Source organism: Pelodiscus sinensis, chromosome 1, assembly GCF_052426305.1.
Source record: "Pelodiscus sinensis isolate ZL-2025 chromosome 1, ASM5242630v1, whole genome shotgun sequence".
Taxonomy (NCBI): Eukaryota; Metazoa; Chordata; order Testudines; family Trionychidae; genus Pelodiscus; species Pelodiscus sinensis.
In genome coordinates, this window is record NC_143052.1 from 201530676 (window position 1) to 201545138 (window position 14463).

At 43.0% G+C, this 14463-nt stretch overlaps 1 protein-coding gene across 5 annotated transcripts in view; it reads left to right on the top strand.

The window, feature by feature from the left end:
* Positions 1-14463, top strand: part of RPGR (retinitis pigmentosa GTPase regulator) — an 84868-nt gene that overhangs the window by 55905 nt on the left and 14500 nt on the right. For all 5 annotated transcript variants that reach the window (XR_012898416.2, XR_012898417.2, XM_075913244.2 and 2 more), the window contains one exon: positions 13859-14062. Coding sequence is in view for 3 of the 5 variants with exons in the window: in XM_075913244.2 (XP_075769359.2) it covers positions 13859-14062 (204 nt within the window). In the remaining 2 variants the exon portion in view is untranslated. The remainder of the gene's footprint in view (positions 1-13858; positions 14063-14463) is intronic.

Consider the following 14463-nt stretch of genomic DNA (forward strand, 5'->3'; position numbering starts at 1 on the left):
CCCTATTAATTTCATTTGGTGTCCTCTAGTTCTTCTATTTAGGGAACTAATAAATAACTTTTCTTTATCAGCCCTCTCCACACAACTCATGATTTTATATACCTCTATCATATCCTCCCTCAGTCTCCTCTTTTCTAAACTGAAAAGTCCCAGTCGCTTTAGCCTCTCCTCATATGGGACCCGTTCCAAACCCCTAATCATTTTAGTTGCCCTTTTCTGAACCCTTTCCAAGGCTAAAATATCTTTTTTGAGGTGAGGAGACCAAATCTGTACACAGTATTCAAGATGTGAGCGTACCATAGTTTTATACAGGGGCAGTAAGATATTCTGGGTCTTATTTTCTATCTCTTTCCTAATAATTCCTAGCATCCTATTTGTCTTTTTGACCGCTGCTGCACACTGTGTGGAAGTTTTCAGAGAACTGTCCACGATAACTCCAAGATCTTTCCTGATTTGTTGTAGCCAAATTTGCCCCCATCATACTGTACGTATAGTTGGGGTTATTTTTCCTGATGTGCATTACTTTACACTTATCCACATTAAATTTCATTTGCCATTTTGTTGCCCAATCATTCAGTTTGGTGAAATCTTCTTGGAGTCCCTCACAGTCTGCTTCTGTCTTGACTGTCCTAAACAGTTTTGTATCATCTGCAAACTTTACTACCTCACTGCTTACCCCTTTCTCCAGATCATTTATGAATAAGTTGAAAAGGATTGGTCCCAGGACTGACCCTTGGGGTACACCACTAGTTACCCCTCTCCAATCTGAAAATTTACCACTTATTCCTACCCTTTGTTTCCTGTCTTTTAACCAGTTCTCAATCCAAGAAAGGACCTTCCCTCTTATCCCATGGCCATGTAATTTACACAAGAGCCTTTGGTGAGGGACCTTGTCAAAGGCTTTCTGAAAATCCAAGTACGGTATACTATATCTACTGGATCCCCCTTGTCCGCATGTTTGTTAACCCCTTCAAAGAACTCTAACAGATTAGTAAGACAGGATTTCCCTTTACAGAAACCATGTTGACTTTTGTCCAACAAATTATGTTCTTCTACATGCTTCACAATTTTATTCTTTACTATTGTTTCGACTAATTTGCCCGGTACTGAAGTTAGACTTACCGGTCTGTATTTGCCAGGATCGCCTCTACAGCCCTTTTTAAATATTGGTGTCACGTTGGCTACCTTCCAGTCATTAGGTACGGAAGCTGATTTAAAGGATAGGTTACAAACCACAGATAATAGCTCAGCAATTTCCCATTTGAGTTCTTTTAGAACCCTTGGATGAATGCCATCCGGTCCAGAGATTTGTTAACATTAAGTTTTTCTATTTGTTCCAAAACCTCCTCTAATGACACTTCAATCTGTGACAGTTCCTCAGATTCATCACCCACAAAGGATGGTGCAGATTCAGGAATCTCCCCAACGTCCTCAGCCATGAAGACTGAAGCAAAGAAATCATTTAGTTTCTCCCCAATGGCTTTATCGTCTTTGATTGCTCCTTTTATAGCTCAATCATCTAGGGGACCCACAGGTTTTTTATCAGGCTTCCTGCTTCTAATGTACTTAAAAAACATTTTGTTATTTCTTTTTGAGTTTTTGGCTAGCTGTTCCTCAAAATCTTTTTTTGCTTTTCTTATTACATTTTTACACTTGATTTGACAGTGTTTATGTTTTTTTCTATTTATCTCACTAGGATTGGACTTCCACTTCTTAAAAGATACCTTTTTGTCCCTCACTGCTTCTTTTACATGGTGGTTAAGCCACGGTGACTCTTTTTTAGGTCTCTTGCTATGTTTTTTAATTTGGGGTATACATTTAAGTTGGGTCTCTATTATGGTGTCTTTAAAAAGTTTCCATGCAGCTTTCAGGGATTTGGCTTTAGTCACTGTGCCTTTTAATTTCTGTTTAACTAACCTCCTCATTTTTGCGTAATTCCCCTTTTTGAAATTAAATGCCAGGGTGCTGGACTGCTGAGGTGTTCTTCCCACCACAGGAATGTTGAATGTTATTATAGTATGGTCACTATTCCCAAGCGGTCCTGTAACAGTTATATCCTGGACCTGATCCTGCACTCCACTAAGGACTAAATCGAGAATTTCCTCTCCCCTTGTGGGTTCCTGCACCAGCTTCTCCAAGAAGCAGTCATTTAAGCCATTGAGAAATTTTATCTCTGCTTCTCTTCCTGAGGTGACATGTATCCAGTCAATATGGGGCTAATTAAAATCCCCCATTATTGAAGAGATCTTTATTTTGGTAGCCTCTCTAATTTCCCTTAGCATTTCAATGTCAGTATCGCTGTCCTAGTCAGGTGGTTGGTAATATATCCCTACTGCTAATTTCTTATTATTGGAGCATGGAATTACTATCCATAGCGATTCTATTGAACATGTTGATTCACTTAATATTTTTATTTCATTTGATTCTACATTATCTTTCACATACAGTGCCACTCCACCAGCCACCCGGCCTGCTCTATCCTTTCTATATATTTTATATCACTCTGTACCCTATCCCTGCTCTCCAGCGTATCTACCTCTCCCCCAGCTTAGTGTCATCCGCGAACTTGCTGAGGGTGCAATCCATCCCCTCATCTAGGTCATTAATAAAAATGTTGAACAAAATCGGTCCTTGGGGCACTCCGCTAGAAACCAACCGCCAACCTGACATCAAGCCGTTGATCGCTACCCACTGGACCCAACAGTCTAGCCAGCTTTCTATCCATCTTACAGTTCATTTATCCAACCCATATTCCCTTAATTCTTATGTCGGATCCGCAGTTACGAACGGGGCTGCCCTAGAGTACACAGACTGCGGGACCTTGCGGTCCTGCCGCCCGTGTACTCTGGGGCTTTCTCTGCGTCTCCCTGGTCTGCACACCAGGAAGACGCAGAGCAAAGCCGCGGAGGGGCTCGGGCAGCCCAGGGGTGCCTGGGCTGCCCTCCCCCCCCTCCCCCCACGGCTTTGCAAAGCTGCGGGGAAGCCGGCAGCGGAGCAGTCCAGGCGTGCCTGGGCTGCCTCGCTGCCCGAGCCCCCCCCCCCCCCCCGCAGCTTTGCAAAGCTGCGGGGGGGCTCGGGCAGCAAGGCAGCCCAGGCGCGCCTGGCCTGCTCCGCTGCCGGCTTCCACGCGGCTTTGTAAAGCCGAGGGGGGGGCTCGGGCAGCGGGGCACCCCAGGCGCGCCTGGGCTGCTCCGCTGCCGGCTTCCCCGAGGCTTTGCAAATCCGCGGGGGGGCTCGGGCAGCGGGGCACCCCAGGCACGCCTGGGCTGCTCCACTGCCGGCTTCCCCGAGGCTTTGCAAAGCCGCGGGGGAAGCTGGCAGCGGGACAGCCTAGATGCCCCGCGGCTGTCCCGCTGCCGGCGTCCTCAGAGGCTTTGCTCCCCGTCTCCCTGGTCTGCTGGTGTCCAGCAGACCAGGGAGACGGGGAGCAAAGCCGCGGAGGACCCAGGCGGCGGGACCGCGGTGCGTCTCGGTCCGCCGCCCGTGTCTTCCTGGTCTGCTGGGGTGGGGGGTGGGGCGCAGCTAGTATGCGCCCCCCCCCCCCAGCAGACTAGGCTTTTCTCCGGACGCCTGTGGCAGAGCAGCTGGGGTGCTGCCAGTTGGTCCCACAGCGCCGCTCTGGGCGCTACTGGACCAACCCAGCAGCACCCCAGCTGCTCTGGTCCTGATTCAGCCGCTGCTTCCCCGCAGCTTTGCAAAGCCGTGGGGGGAGGGCAGCCCAGGCACCCCTGGGCTGCCCGAGCCCCTCCGCGGCTTTGCTCTGCGTCTTCCTGGTATGCAGACCAGGGAGACGCAGAGAAAGCCCCAGAGTACATGGGCGGCAGGACCGCGAGGTCCCGCAGTCTGTGTACTCTAGGGCAGCCCCGTTCGTAACTGCGGATCCGACATAAGTCGGATCCGCGTAAGTCGGGGACTGCCTGTAGTTAGAAATTTAAATTATGCTCTCCATTTATCATGGTAAAAGGCTGAAAAGATTGGGGTTTAAAGATGTTAAGCTTGCACTTTACTCAATAAGGGAATGTCTACACTGCACAATTATTTTGGAATAAGCTATTCCGGAATACTTATTCCAAAATATCTTATTTTGAAATAGCATGTCTACACTGCAGGGAAGCCTCAAAATTAGTCTGAGGCAGGTTTCCCTAATGTAGATGTGCTATCTCAATTTAGAGCCTTAGAAGGAATAACTTAGAATGGCCCTGGTGAGGGGCTATTTCGAAATAGTAGAAGTGGAGCGTCTACACACACCGTATTTCTACACACAAATAACTATTTTGGAATAGGTGTTATTCCTCGCGGAATGAGGTTTACAGATTTCTCAATAAGTCGTCTGTTATTTTGAAATTATTTTGAAATAACGGAATTGCTGTGTAGACACTTTCATAGTTGTTTCGGAATAACAGCCGTTATTCCGAAATAACTTTGCTGTGTAGACACACCCTAAAAGATTACCAAATGAATTTATTAGCACTGATAAGAGCTTTAGAAAGCAGTATCTCTAGTCATAAAAAGTTACCCAAGATCAGAGCACTGAACACAAGAGTATTAAATTAATGTTTTGCAGTTCTAGACACCTATGTATGTATCTAATCCTTTGAGGGTTAACCATAGTCAGATGCATTTTTTTAAAATGACTGGCCTTATCCAAACTCAAGTAAAAGTCATATTTAATTCGTCTTGGAAGGATTAGATTATTATATGTAAATATCAGTAAATATCTATTTCATCATACTGACACAAGCTGTTGAAAATTTCTTTCCATCGTAAGTAATAATAGATATATTTACAAAAAGACAACGTAAGAAAAAAAGCTGCTTAAGAATCTTACTAGAGTTCAGCATATTTACTTTCTATATTTTGACAGGTGGTATTTGTTTTAATGTTTATAAAACTTTAACTTTTTTAATCTCAACATCTACTGTCATTAAAAAATAATGGTCTCCTCCTTGTTGCTTACACCCCCTCTATAATTTCCCACAACTGTAAACATTTCAATTGATAAAAATAAAAAGGAAAATCGATAATTGTGCACAATCATGAAAATATAAATTGATAAAAATTAAAAAAGCATAAAACATAGTTATTATCTGTCAAAATGATACAAAATGAATTCTACTAAACCTCTATTTAATAGTGTTAGAACAAGGGCTTATCACATTTTAATTAGCACGATACTTTCCCCCTAGATAGACAAGCCCCTCTAGGGCAAAATCCTGTTTTTGCCATTTCTGAGGTGCTCTGGAGTTTAGAACAATGAAATATATGCCAAGCAGAGGATTCTGCGCAGTCCTGCCGCAGTTGGGTAGGATAGTGTGTGGCAATCGCTCCTCACTGCTCATAAAAAGATTAGTGTATCCCTCATACCTCATGATGAAGGTAGCATGTGCCTTGGCTGTGTGCCCATTTCAGCTGACCATGCTCCCTTATATCCGCAAGACCTATCTGCTGCTCTGTCTGGCTATGTCTATACAGTAGCGTTATTTCGGAGTAACATCAGTTACTCTGAAAAAACACAGTGTGCATCTGCACAGCAAGCCCGTTATTTTGAAAGAAATGTGAGATAACCTCTAAAGAAAGTTGGGGGGAGAGTGCTCTATTTTGAAATAACTGCTTTGTAGACTGCACCAAAAATCAAAATAAGCCATTTCAACTTAAACTGCAAAATTAACATAGCTCAAATTGCGTAGCTTATTTTGAGTTTAGCCCTGCTGTGTGAATGTGCCCTCTGAGTGCCGCACCTAGTTCGCGGGGCATTGCTAGGTGTATATTCTGTCCCACTGCTGCATGGGAGTGCAGTGAATGTCTCAAAATCTCAAACTATCTACATGCCTTCCCCCCCCCCCCCCCCCCGCCCACACTGGGAGGAGCCTGACAGCCAACACAAGCTACCCCAGGGATAGACCTGGCTCCTGCATTTGGAAAGCAGGGTAAGGGACCCTCTGAAATTAAGGAGGTGGGGTGGATGATGCTTGAAATGCTTATTTTGCAATAGGCCATGACTTTTCAGTATTTGTGAAGTTTTAAAAGAGGTTTATTCCCTTAAGGAAAAGGGGGTGGGGAAATGGGATGAGAGGAGAATCTGACTTTCAAAAAAATCTCAAAAGCCATGAGCCTATTGGCCATATCCTAACAAGATTATCGCATAAACCCCAATTCTTCAGTTTGCTTGAGCGGTACTTGGCACAAAGCCCAAAGTGTGCACTATAGGGAATAGAATGAGCAAAGGTATATTTATATCCTCACTCAGCTCCTCTTTACTAGGGGCTGCTGGATTGGTTTGGCTCCTTGATATAATGTAGATCAAACAGCTTTAAATATGCTGCTTGTAAAAGCCTAATTTGGTCTGTTACACTGAACCATGATTGCCAGATTGTTGGGACGGTCTGGCTGCATCCCCTCCCACTGCTAACAGTTGGAAGACAGGGAGGAGCTTTGCCAGCTTTACATTCGCCCACAGTGAGGCCACCTATTTTGGGAAGTATTCTAGCCCTTTTGCAACACCCAGGCACCTCACTGAGGGACCATAGTGCAAGCCAGGGGCTGACCCACTGGATCTAGTTTCTGGTTTCTTTAAAAGGTGATACCTTAAATTTAAAAGCCTCATATGAAAAAGGTGACATTTGAGTTTGCAAATTGTTCATAATAAACCAGGAGGTGAACAAAAAATGACTAATTTATCTGCTATGTGGAATTGCAAAACAAATACAGCTGCATAAACATCTCTAAAGAACAATCTTTAAAACTGCAATGTAGCCAAAAAATTAGAACTAACTTTTGACTATTTTTCAAACTTTTCACCAAGGAATAGTATGCATGACAAAGCAGAATCCAGTTTGTATTTCTACCTTTTAGAAATTATGCAGCAACAGATGATTTTCTGTCTGCAAAGCCTTTTGAGTTACATAATGCTATAAAGCTGCTCTCTCAAATATACTTGTGCTTCCTTTGGTTGACTTGGTGTGAAATGGCACAGTAATTGGTAAACTTTTTCTGAACTGTTGACTTTGAAGGTAATGTGGTTGGAGTTTGTTGGGATTGAGCCTGTACAGCAGAGGCAGAGTGTTGGACAGTTCAGATGAGCTGGATGGTAGTGAGGGAATCTGTTCATGCATTATTGAGAGGGCTGCTGAATAGCCTCCGCCTGATTCCTGTTTATTAGGAGGAGTGGACCATTCAAAGAGCACATAGCTAAGTGCCTCATTCTGTCTCCTCTGTAAGTCTTCTTTATGGTAACTGGGGAGAGACCAGGACTTTGCTCTGAGCCTAGGTTTATGACCAGCCCTCAGGGAGAATTTCCCAGAATTCTCTGTTTCCAGGTGACACATAAAGCAGTCTGCAGGGGTCTCTTTGTAGCAGAGCTTTCACAGGGTTTTAAAAAGACTTTCATCTAAATGTCTGAAATGAGTATCCTCACTGGTTTCAAAGGTTTTCGTCTCAAAACTGATAAACTGAAAACAAACAATAAAATCTTGACTTTCTGAGAAGGATTTGAAGGACAGCACCTTTTCTCCTTTTTCAGAAATTGGAGACACACATGGGGGGAGTGGAGGGTCCCAGCAACTCAGCCCCCCAGCTGGTGTATGGGAAAGGCCATGAGGAGACAGTTCAGCAGGTTTCATTAGTACTTGGATTCTAGTCAGTGTGTGGTTGAGACCCCTATGCAAGATAAACTGCAACATGAAAATTCCCTTCACTGAGCCCAAACCAGTGGCATAGAACTGAGGCTAAATTTTATTTCAAAATCCCTCTGCCTCTTCTCTAGGCATCCCATTCCCACAGTTTGCAGAGCAACCATGAAAGTTTCTCCTAAACTTCCTGAATCGTGGCAGAAGTTCTCTCTCTAGCAAGCAGGATGAAGAAATTCCTGCTGCCAACTTGGCATGGTCCGATCTAAGGTGGTTGTGAAGGCTACAAGATATTTTTCTTTCCCAAAAGCTGTTTTAACTGCATGACCTTAGCTGTTATGAAAGGTGTCAGCTTCTGTAACCTCTCTGATAGCAAAGAGTAGTGGATGCAGGTCACTGTCCACTTAGCCTAAACCCAGTAGCAGGGTGTATGGAGCATTTTAGATCCTCTTCCCAGGGGTGTGACAGGAGGTCATAAAGTGGCTACTCTTTTTCCTTATATGGGGACATGCAGGATATATGCCTGCAAACTGTCCTTCCAGTCTCCTTGGTAATTCTCCTCTTTTTATGCACCACCCACACCTTGCATTCATGGTTTTGGCTCAGGGTCTGGTGAAGAATGTTGTTCACAGTCTTAAAACCTCTTATGAGAAAGTCTGCCCTCTAGATCCTCTAAAGAGAGGGACAGAACTCTAGAACTGGGATTATGAACAAGATACCTTACTATTTTAATTAAGCTTCCCAGAAGTAAATATGAATGGGAGGCCTAACTTTGTAGCTGCTTGTGTTTTTAGAAATTGAAACACAAAATGCATTACAAACACATTTTGCAAAGTTGAAGAACTGTAATTCTTCACCTAGTTTATAATAGTGTGATGAAGATGTAAGTAAGAGGTCTTCATTAATCTGCCTAATGTTAAGCCTACTTCTTTCTATTAAATAAAGGGCATAGTTATAACAGCCGAGGGAGTATTGCTGTCAAACCCACAGGCAGAAGAATAATGTTGCTGGCACACCGTGCCCGAGGGGGGCAACAGCTGGGTTCGTTGCCCGGTGTGCGCGCTCCAATAAACACACCGGTGTGGAGAAGCAAAAAAAAGTTTATTTGAACGCTCAAATAGGTGCCAGGAGACTAGACCTCAGATCAAGCACACCAACGTAAGCAGTTTTCCCTCCTTATATACCCACGTTGTTTACTTGCAGGAATATAGTGAACTGTAGCAAGTTTCCCACGCTGGGACATGCTGCCAGCCCCCCTCCTCCTCCCTTCTACAGAAACACATCTGAATTCTTCTTCTATACCACTGATAGTAACTAGGCACCTTCAAGGTCTTGCAGTTCCCAGCTGTTAGCGAGCTAGAGAAAAGTTATGTCTGGGGGGGAAGAGGCGGAAGTGGGGGGAACGGGGCTTTTAGGATGCTTGGGCCTAGAGTGGGGGCGCTTCATTGATCCATGTGATCTTCCACTCCCCCGAGTTACCTAGGATCATGCCCAGTGACCCCAACAATAAGATCACTTGGGCTACACTTTAGTCTGAAAATATTGACTCTGGTCTCTTATTGGTGTCCAACTGGAAGGTTATTGTGAACAAGCACAACCCCTCCCCTACAATCCCCACCTTCCCAAAATCCACCACAGAGAATATACTTTGAGCTAGGTTTCCCCAGTAGCTTTTTCAGTGCATGATCTCTCACCTGATGCTGACTTGCTGGATATACAGAACTTTTAAAGACGTGTCTTGGAGACAATTATGGCTTCAATGGATGAACTTGGAATTGTGTACTAGCATCTAATATCCTTCCAAGTATTGTGTTGGTAAGCTCTTTGGTAAGTACTGAGACAAAGCAGCTTCTGGGCCCTTTAGAGAAGGGAAGTCTCTCCTTTCTTTCAGTAACAGACTCTTCAAACCATCTTAATTTAACAGGTGTTCCTTTTGAAGCCACTGTCATTCTAGGTTCCAGCATAGAGAGTGCACAATAGGAGGCCGCTGCTGCTTTTCCTGAGAATTGGAAGATCCCATCTGGAATTTCTAGAAAACCATCCAACCCCAAAGGCTTTTCTCGGGTTTTTGGATGTTTGAATGGAGCAGCGCAAAACTTATGACCCATTAATTCCTCAAAATAGGATTAAAGAGGGACTTGAGTGCTGCATAGGCTTTTTGCTAACTCATTGCACAGTGACACATTTCACTCTTACTTACATATAGGTTCATAGATTTTTTTTAAGGCCAAAAGGGATTATCACCTAGTCATTTCTTCTACTAAAATGTGGAATTTCACTCAGTAGCTTCTGTATTAAGTCCATTGTATCTGGTTGAGGTGAAGCATACCTTTTAAAAAGACATTCAGCCTTGTGCATATGTGTAATCTCTCACATATGCATTGAAGTACAATCAACTTATGTAACGTACATGCACTTGCAGCCTGCATGTGTACCATGCTAAAGACAACACAGCTATTTCTCAGAACTGTGAGATAAACATTTCCAGCTTTTGTCTGTAAATTCTTTCTTCTTAGAGCTGGCCTGGAAAAGGCTGGTTTTGCTGATCCCTTAGTATTTTTTCATTACTTTATAGAAGCTTGAATAAATAGTAGAAATTAAGCTATTGTATAGAGAATATTATTTGTAACTTAATGATTAATAAGTTCCTCAGTAAAAACAAAAGTTCAACAAAATCATACTTTCTTGTCCATTCTTCTCTTATTTGTTGCAAAACCCAGCAGGCATGATTCTTGCTGGCAGTTTATCAATATGTTGAAGCTGATGACTGCCCACTATGTGATTACCTTGGGGAATTCACTGTTGGCTCTCCACTTGCAATCTGCAAAGCTTGTTGCCAGGAAATCTGACAATTATATGCAAGTTTGCGAGACCCAATGGTAACTTAAAATATTATAATTTAGGCCAAACCAAGTATTGTATCTGTGGTCAGTGTCTTTTATTGTACTTGATGAGCAAGTGGTCTATAGTAAATCACTTGGGTTGCTTGTGATTTCCTTTTTTGTGTGTCAAGGTTCTGTATGGCATTTTTCACTGAGGCTTCATCTACACTGCTGGTTTTGCCAGCAGTGAGTATGCAAATGAGGAACAGATTAGCATATTGTCTCATTTGCATAATTTATGCAAACTGTTTTTTGCGCAAAGGGTTTTTTGTGGGAAAAAAAGTAGTGTCGACGGGTTTTTTTTGCGCGCAAAAAAAGCCCATACTACTTTTTTTCCCCCATAAAAACCCTTTGCACAAAAATGGCTTGCATAAATTATGCAAATGAGACACCGCAATATGCTAATCCATGCCTCATTTGCCTACTCACTGCTGGCAAAACTCACAGTGTAGACATAGCCTGATTGAAGACTATTCTTATAGAACGAGATAGTTATTTCTGTAGTGTAATCAGTTGGAGGGAGCACAGGGCGGGGGTGGAGGTTCTCAGTGAAGGCAACACATCAGAATTTCTCTTGGGAAGTGAGAGCCTGCAGTGCCTATCAAAAACCCCACAGATCCCCAAAGATCAGGGCCATACACATCAATTCTGCCTTTCCTGTATTTCCCCTGTTTTCCTTACAGTGCTGCTGTACTAGTAAGGATTCTTCCAGGCCATGACTGCCCATGACCACTGCTTAAATTTCATTCCCCAACATGGATAAGGCTCGGCAGGAACGTTAATATATTACCAGGTGGCATTTGCTTTTCAAGCTAATCTCTGTGGGATCAGTATGGTGATTATTTGTGTCCATATGGCCCAACTTCCACTCGATGTCAGCTTGTTCCTTTGAGCCCGCCTCCGCAGAAAGCAAAGTGCCATCTGCTAGGTCTTGAGAGAGAAGGGGTTGCTGCTGCAGAAATTATTCCCCTCAAGGTGGAAGGGGGGAGATCCTTGTATGGATCATGGGGACATTGTCTGGACCATTGACATTAAGCTGACACGATCTGTGAGTTCATGAACACTGCCACCCCACAACAAGCAGAATTATCCTGCTGGAAATTTAATTTTCTCTGCTTTGAAATAGGGGGACACGCACTTATATAACATGTAAACATATCCTAGTTTAGGATTTTATCAATGTTCAAAGGGAGTTGGCTTGATTCCCCCCTTAAATACTTATGTATGCATTGACTTAAGTGCAAGCTGCACGTATGTACGGAAGGTAATGCTTTTCAACCTGGAGAGCACTACATTGGTCCATGAAATGTGGAGCAGTGGAAATGTGGAAAGCTGCATGAAGCTGGATTAACTCTGATAATTCTCTGGAAACATGCTGCTGCTGTGGGTAAAGTGGTTAGCAGCTTCTTGAAATCTGTCTACCCTTTCTGCTCTTGCAACAGCCTCTAATGCTCCTACCCATAAGAGCAACTCATCCAGAGAGCTAGAGGCCCAGGAAGGAGCTCATTAACTCAAGGTTTTGTGTTCATATTCATGACATACAGCTTGGCTGCAAGATCCTGTACCCCAGCCCCACAGACCCACTAATGCAGGGCTACTCAACTTGGGAAGCCCCAGGGGCCACAATGATACTCATAGCACATGCCACGGGCTGCAAATTAAGTGTAGTTGCATATACATGCAGATTTATATGCAAATATACACAAATAGCTTCTTTCACACTGACGGGCATGAATACAAAGATTCTGGCATGTAAACCCAGGCCAGAGGATAAGAATTTGGAAGTAACGAATTTCTTAGTGGATTAGAATTAGCCAGGGTCTTCTATTAATTTTAATTTATTAATTTACTTTAATCTATTTGTTTTCATTTGCAGTCACGTACATCCTCCTTTTTATACTCAATAAAAACACTTTTGTTTATTATCAAGGCCAGTATAAATAATTATCTGAGGAATGGGGGAAGAGAGCAACCACTGTGCACCTCTTTCTTTCATTGATAAAGGGGACTGACATTCTGAGCTTTCTCTGTAAAATTTTTACACAGGGTAAGATGGATTTATTTGTAGTTTTGGTCCTCTTTGGGGTCTCTGCTGAGCCCTTACAGGTGAGCCCTCGCAGAGTTGAGCTGGTTCAGTGTCCATGTTGCTCTGCTGGGGGGAAGTAACCCCAACTCTGGCCCAGCAGGTGGTGGGGAATCCTAGAGGGCAAGAAGGCAGGCATTGATGGCTTGATCAGCAAAATAGGGGACAACCTCAAGGGGATTTCTGTGATCCAATCTGTCACACCCCTGGTTATTTTAAAAAAAAGTATTTGTAGAAAAGCCTAGATATGTAGAGGTGATAGAGAGGTACTGCGCTGGGTTGAGATCAAACATGCTGTGAATGATAGCCTCTACAGAGAATCAGTGTGTTCCATTTGTTATGTCTTAGGTATTTGAATAAACTTTTTGAAGAACAGACCTGGCATTTAACAATTTCTTTTTGTTAAAATGTTGGAAGCATTACAGATTTTATTATTCAGACAGACATCAAATAAAAGAAAATCCAGAGTTTCCAAAAAGTGTTTGCTTTTATTGTTTTTCTGTTATAAGGGAACATGTGGTTTGTCAGAAAAGGGGTTTTATGGAGTGACTGGTTAGAGCTTCAGAATTAAGGCTGAGTTGAGTTTTGTACTTAAAGCAGGTATTAAAATAAGACTCTAGAGTTAGAATCTAAGGGTACGTCTAGACTACATGCCTCTGTCGCCAGAGGCATGTAGATTAGGCTACCAGACATAGGAAAATGAAGCGGCGATTTAAATAATCGCCGCTTCATTTAAATTTAAATGGCTGCCGCGCTGAGCCGACAAACAGCTGATCAGCTGTTTGTCGGCTCAGCGCGATAGTCTGGATGCGCGGGTGGCGACATCAAAGGTATTTGTCAACCACCCAGGTAAACCTCATCCCAGGAGGCATACCTGGGTGGTCAACAAATACCTTTGATGTCGCCACCCGCGCCTCCAGACTATCGCGCTGAGCCGACAAACAGCTGATCAGCTGTTTGTCGGCTCAGCACGGCAGCCATGTAAATTTAAATGAAGCGGCGATTATTTAAATCGCCGCTTCATTGTCCTATGTCTGGTAGCCTAATCTACATGCCTCTGGCGACAGAGGCATGTTGTCTAGACATACCCTAAGTAATGACTCATACTCTGAAATAAAATGCTTTTGTCTTTTTCATATTTTCAGCTGTCTTTGAAGGGAACATTTAAGTTCAGGACATGAGGCATAAAGTTATTGTAGGGTAGGCAACTGGTTACCATTGCTGCAGAACACACAGTTTTAAAACTTTATTCCTTCCATTTTTTATAGGATTGGAAAACTTCAGAAGATGAAGAGACAGATGACGATGATGAAGAAATAACAGACAAAGAAGAAAAAGAGGAGGAGGAGGAGGAGGAGGAAGAAGAGGAGGAGGAAGGTGATGAGGATGATGGGAAAGTGCATGAAAATGAGGACCATCACAGTAAAACACTTGAGGGAGAAAGAAACACCACCACTGTGGAAACCATAGAGGTAAGCCATACGTTTCTTTTAAGTTGTACTGTGAAGAAATTTGCCTTTATAATTCCTTAAAGCATGCTGTTAAACTTCTGGGCTCAGCATGGAAAACTTACCCCCTGTGTTTGAGTCCAAAGTAATTTTTCATTCATCTGTGGTTTTCATAGCACTAGGAGTGCAGTTATCATCCAATTATTTTATTTTTTAGCCAAAGAAAATATTATGGAATGCTTGGTCTTTCTAGCTAAATATATTTCTTCTTTTTTAAAAAGATTAGCTACTTTGATGAACAAGCATATTATTATTTTCATCCTATTTTATCTGTTACCAATGAATTAATACCTACAGTGTTAATATACTTTTTCAGGAATTATACCAATGTAATCTACTATGTATTTGAGAGTGTTTGTCTGTTT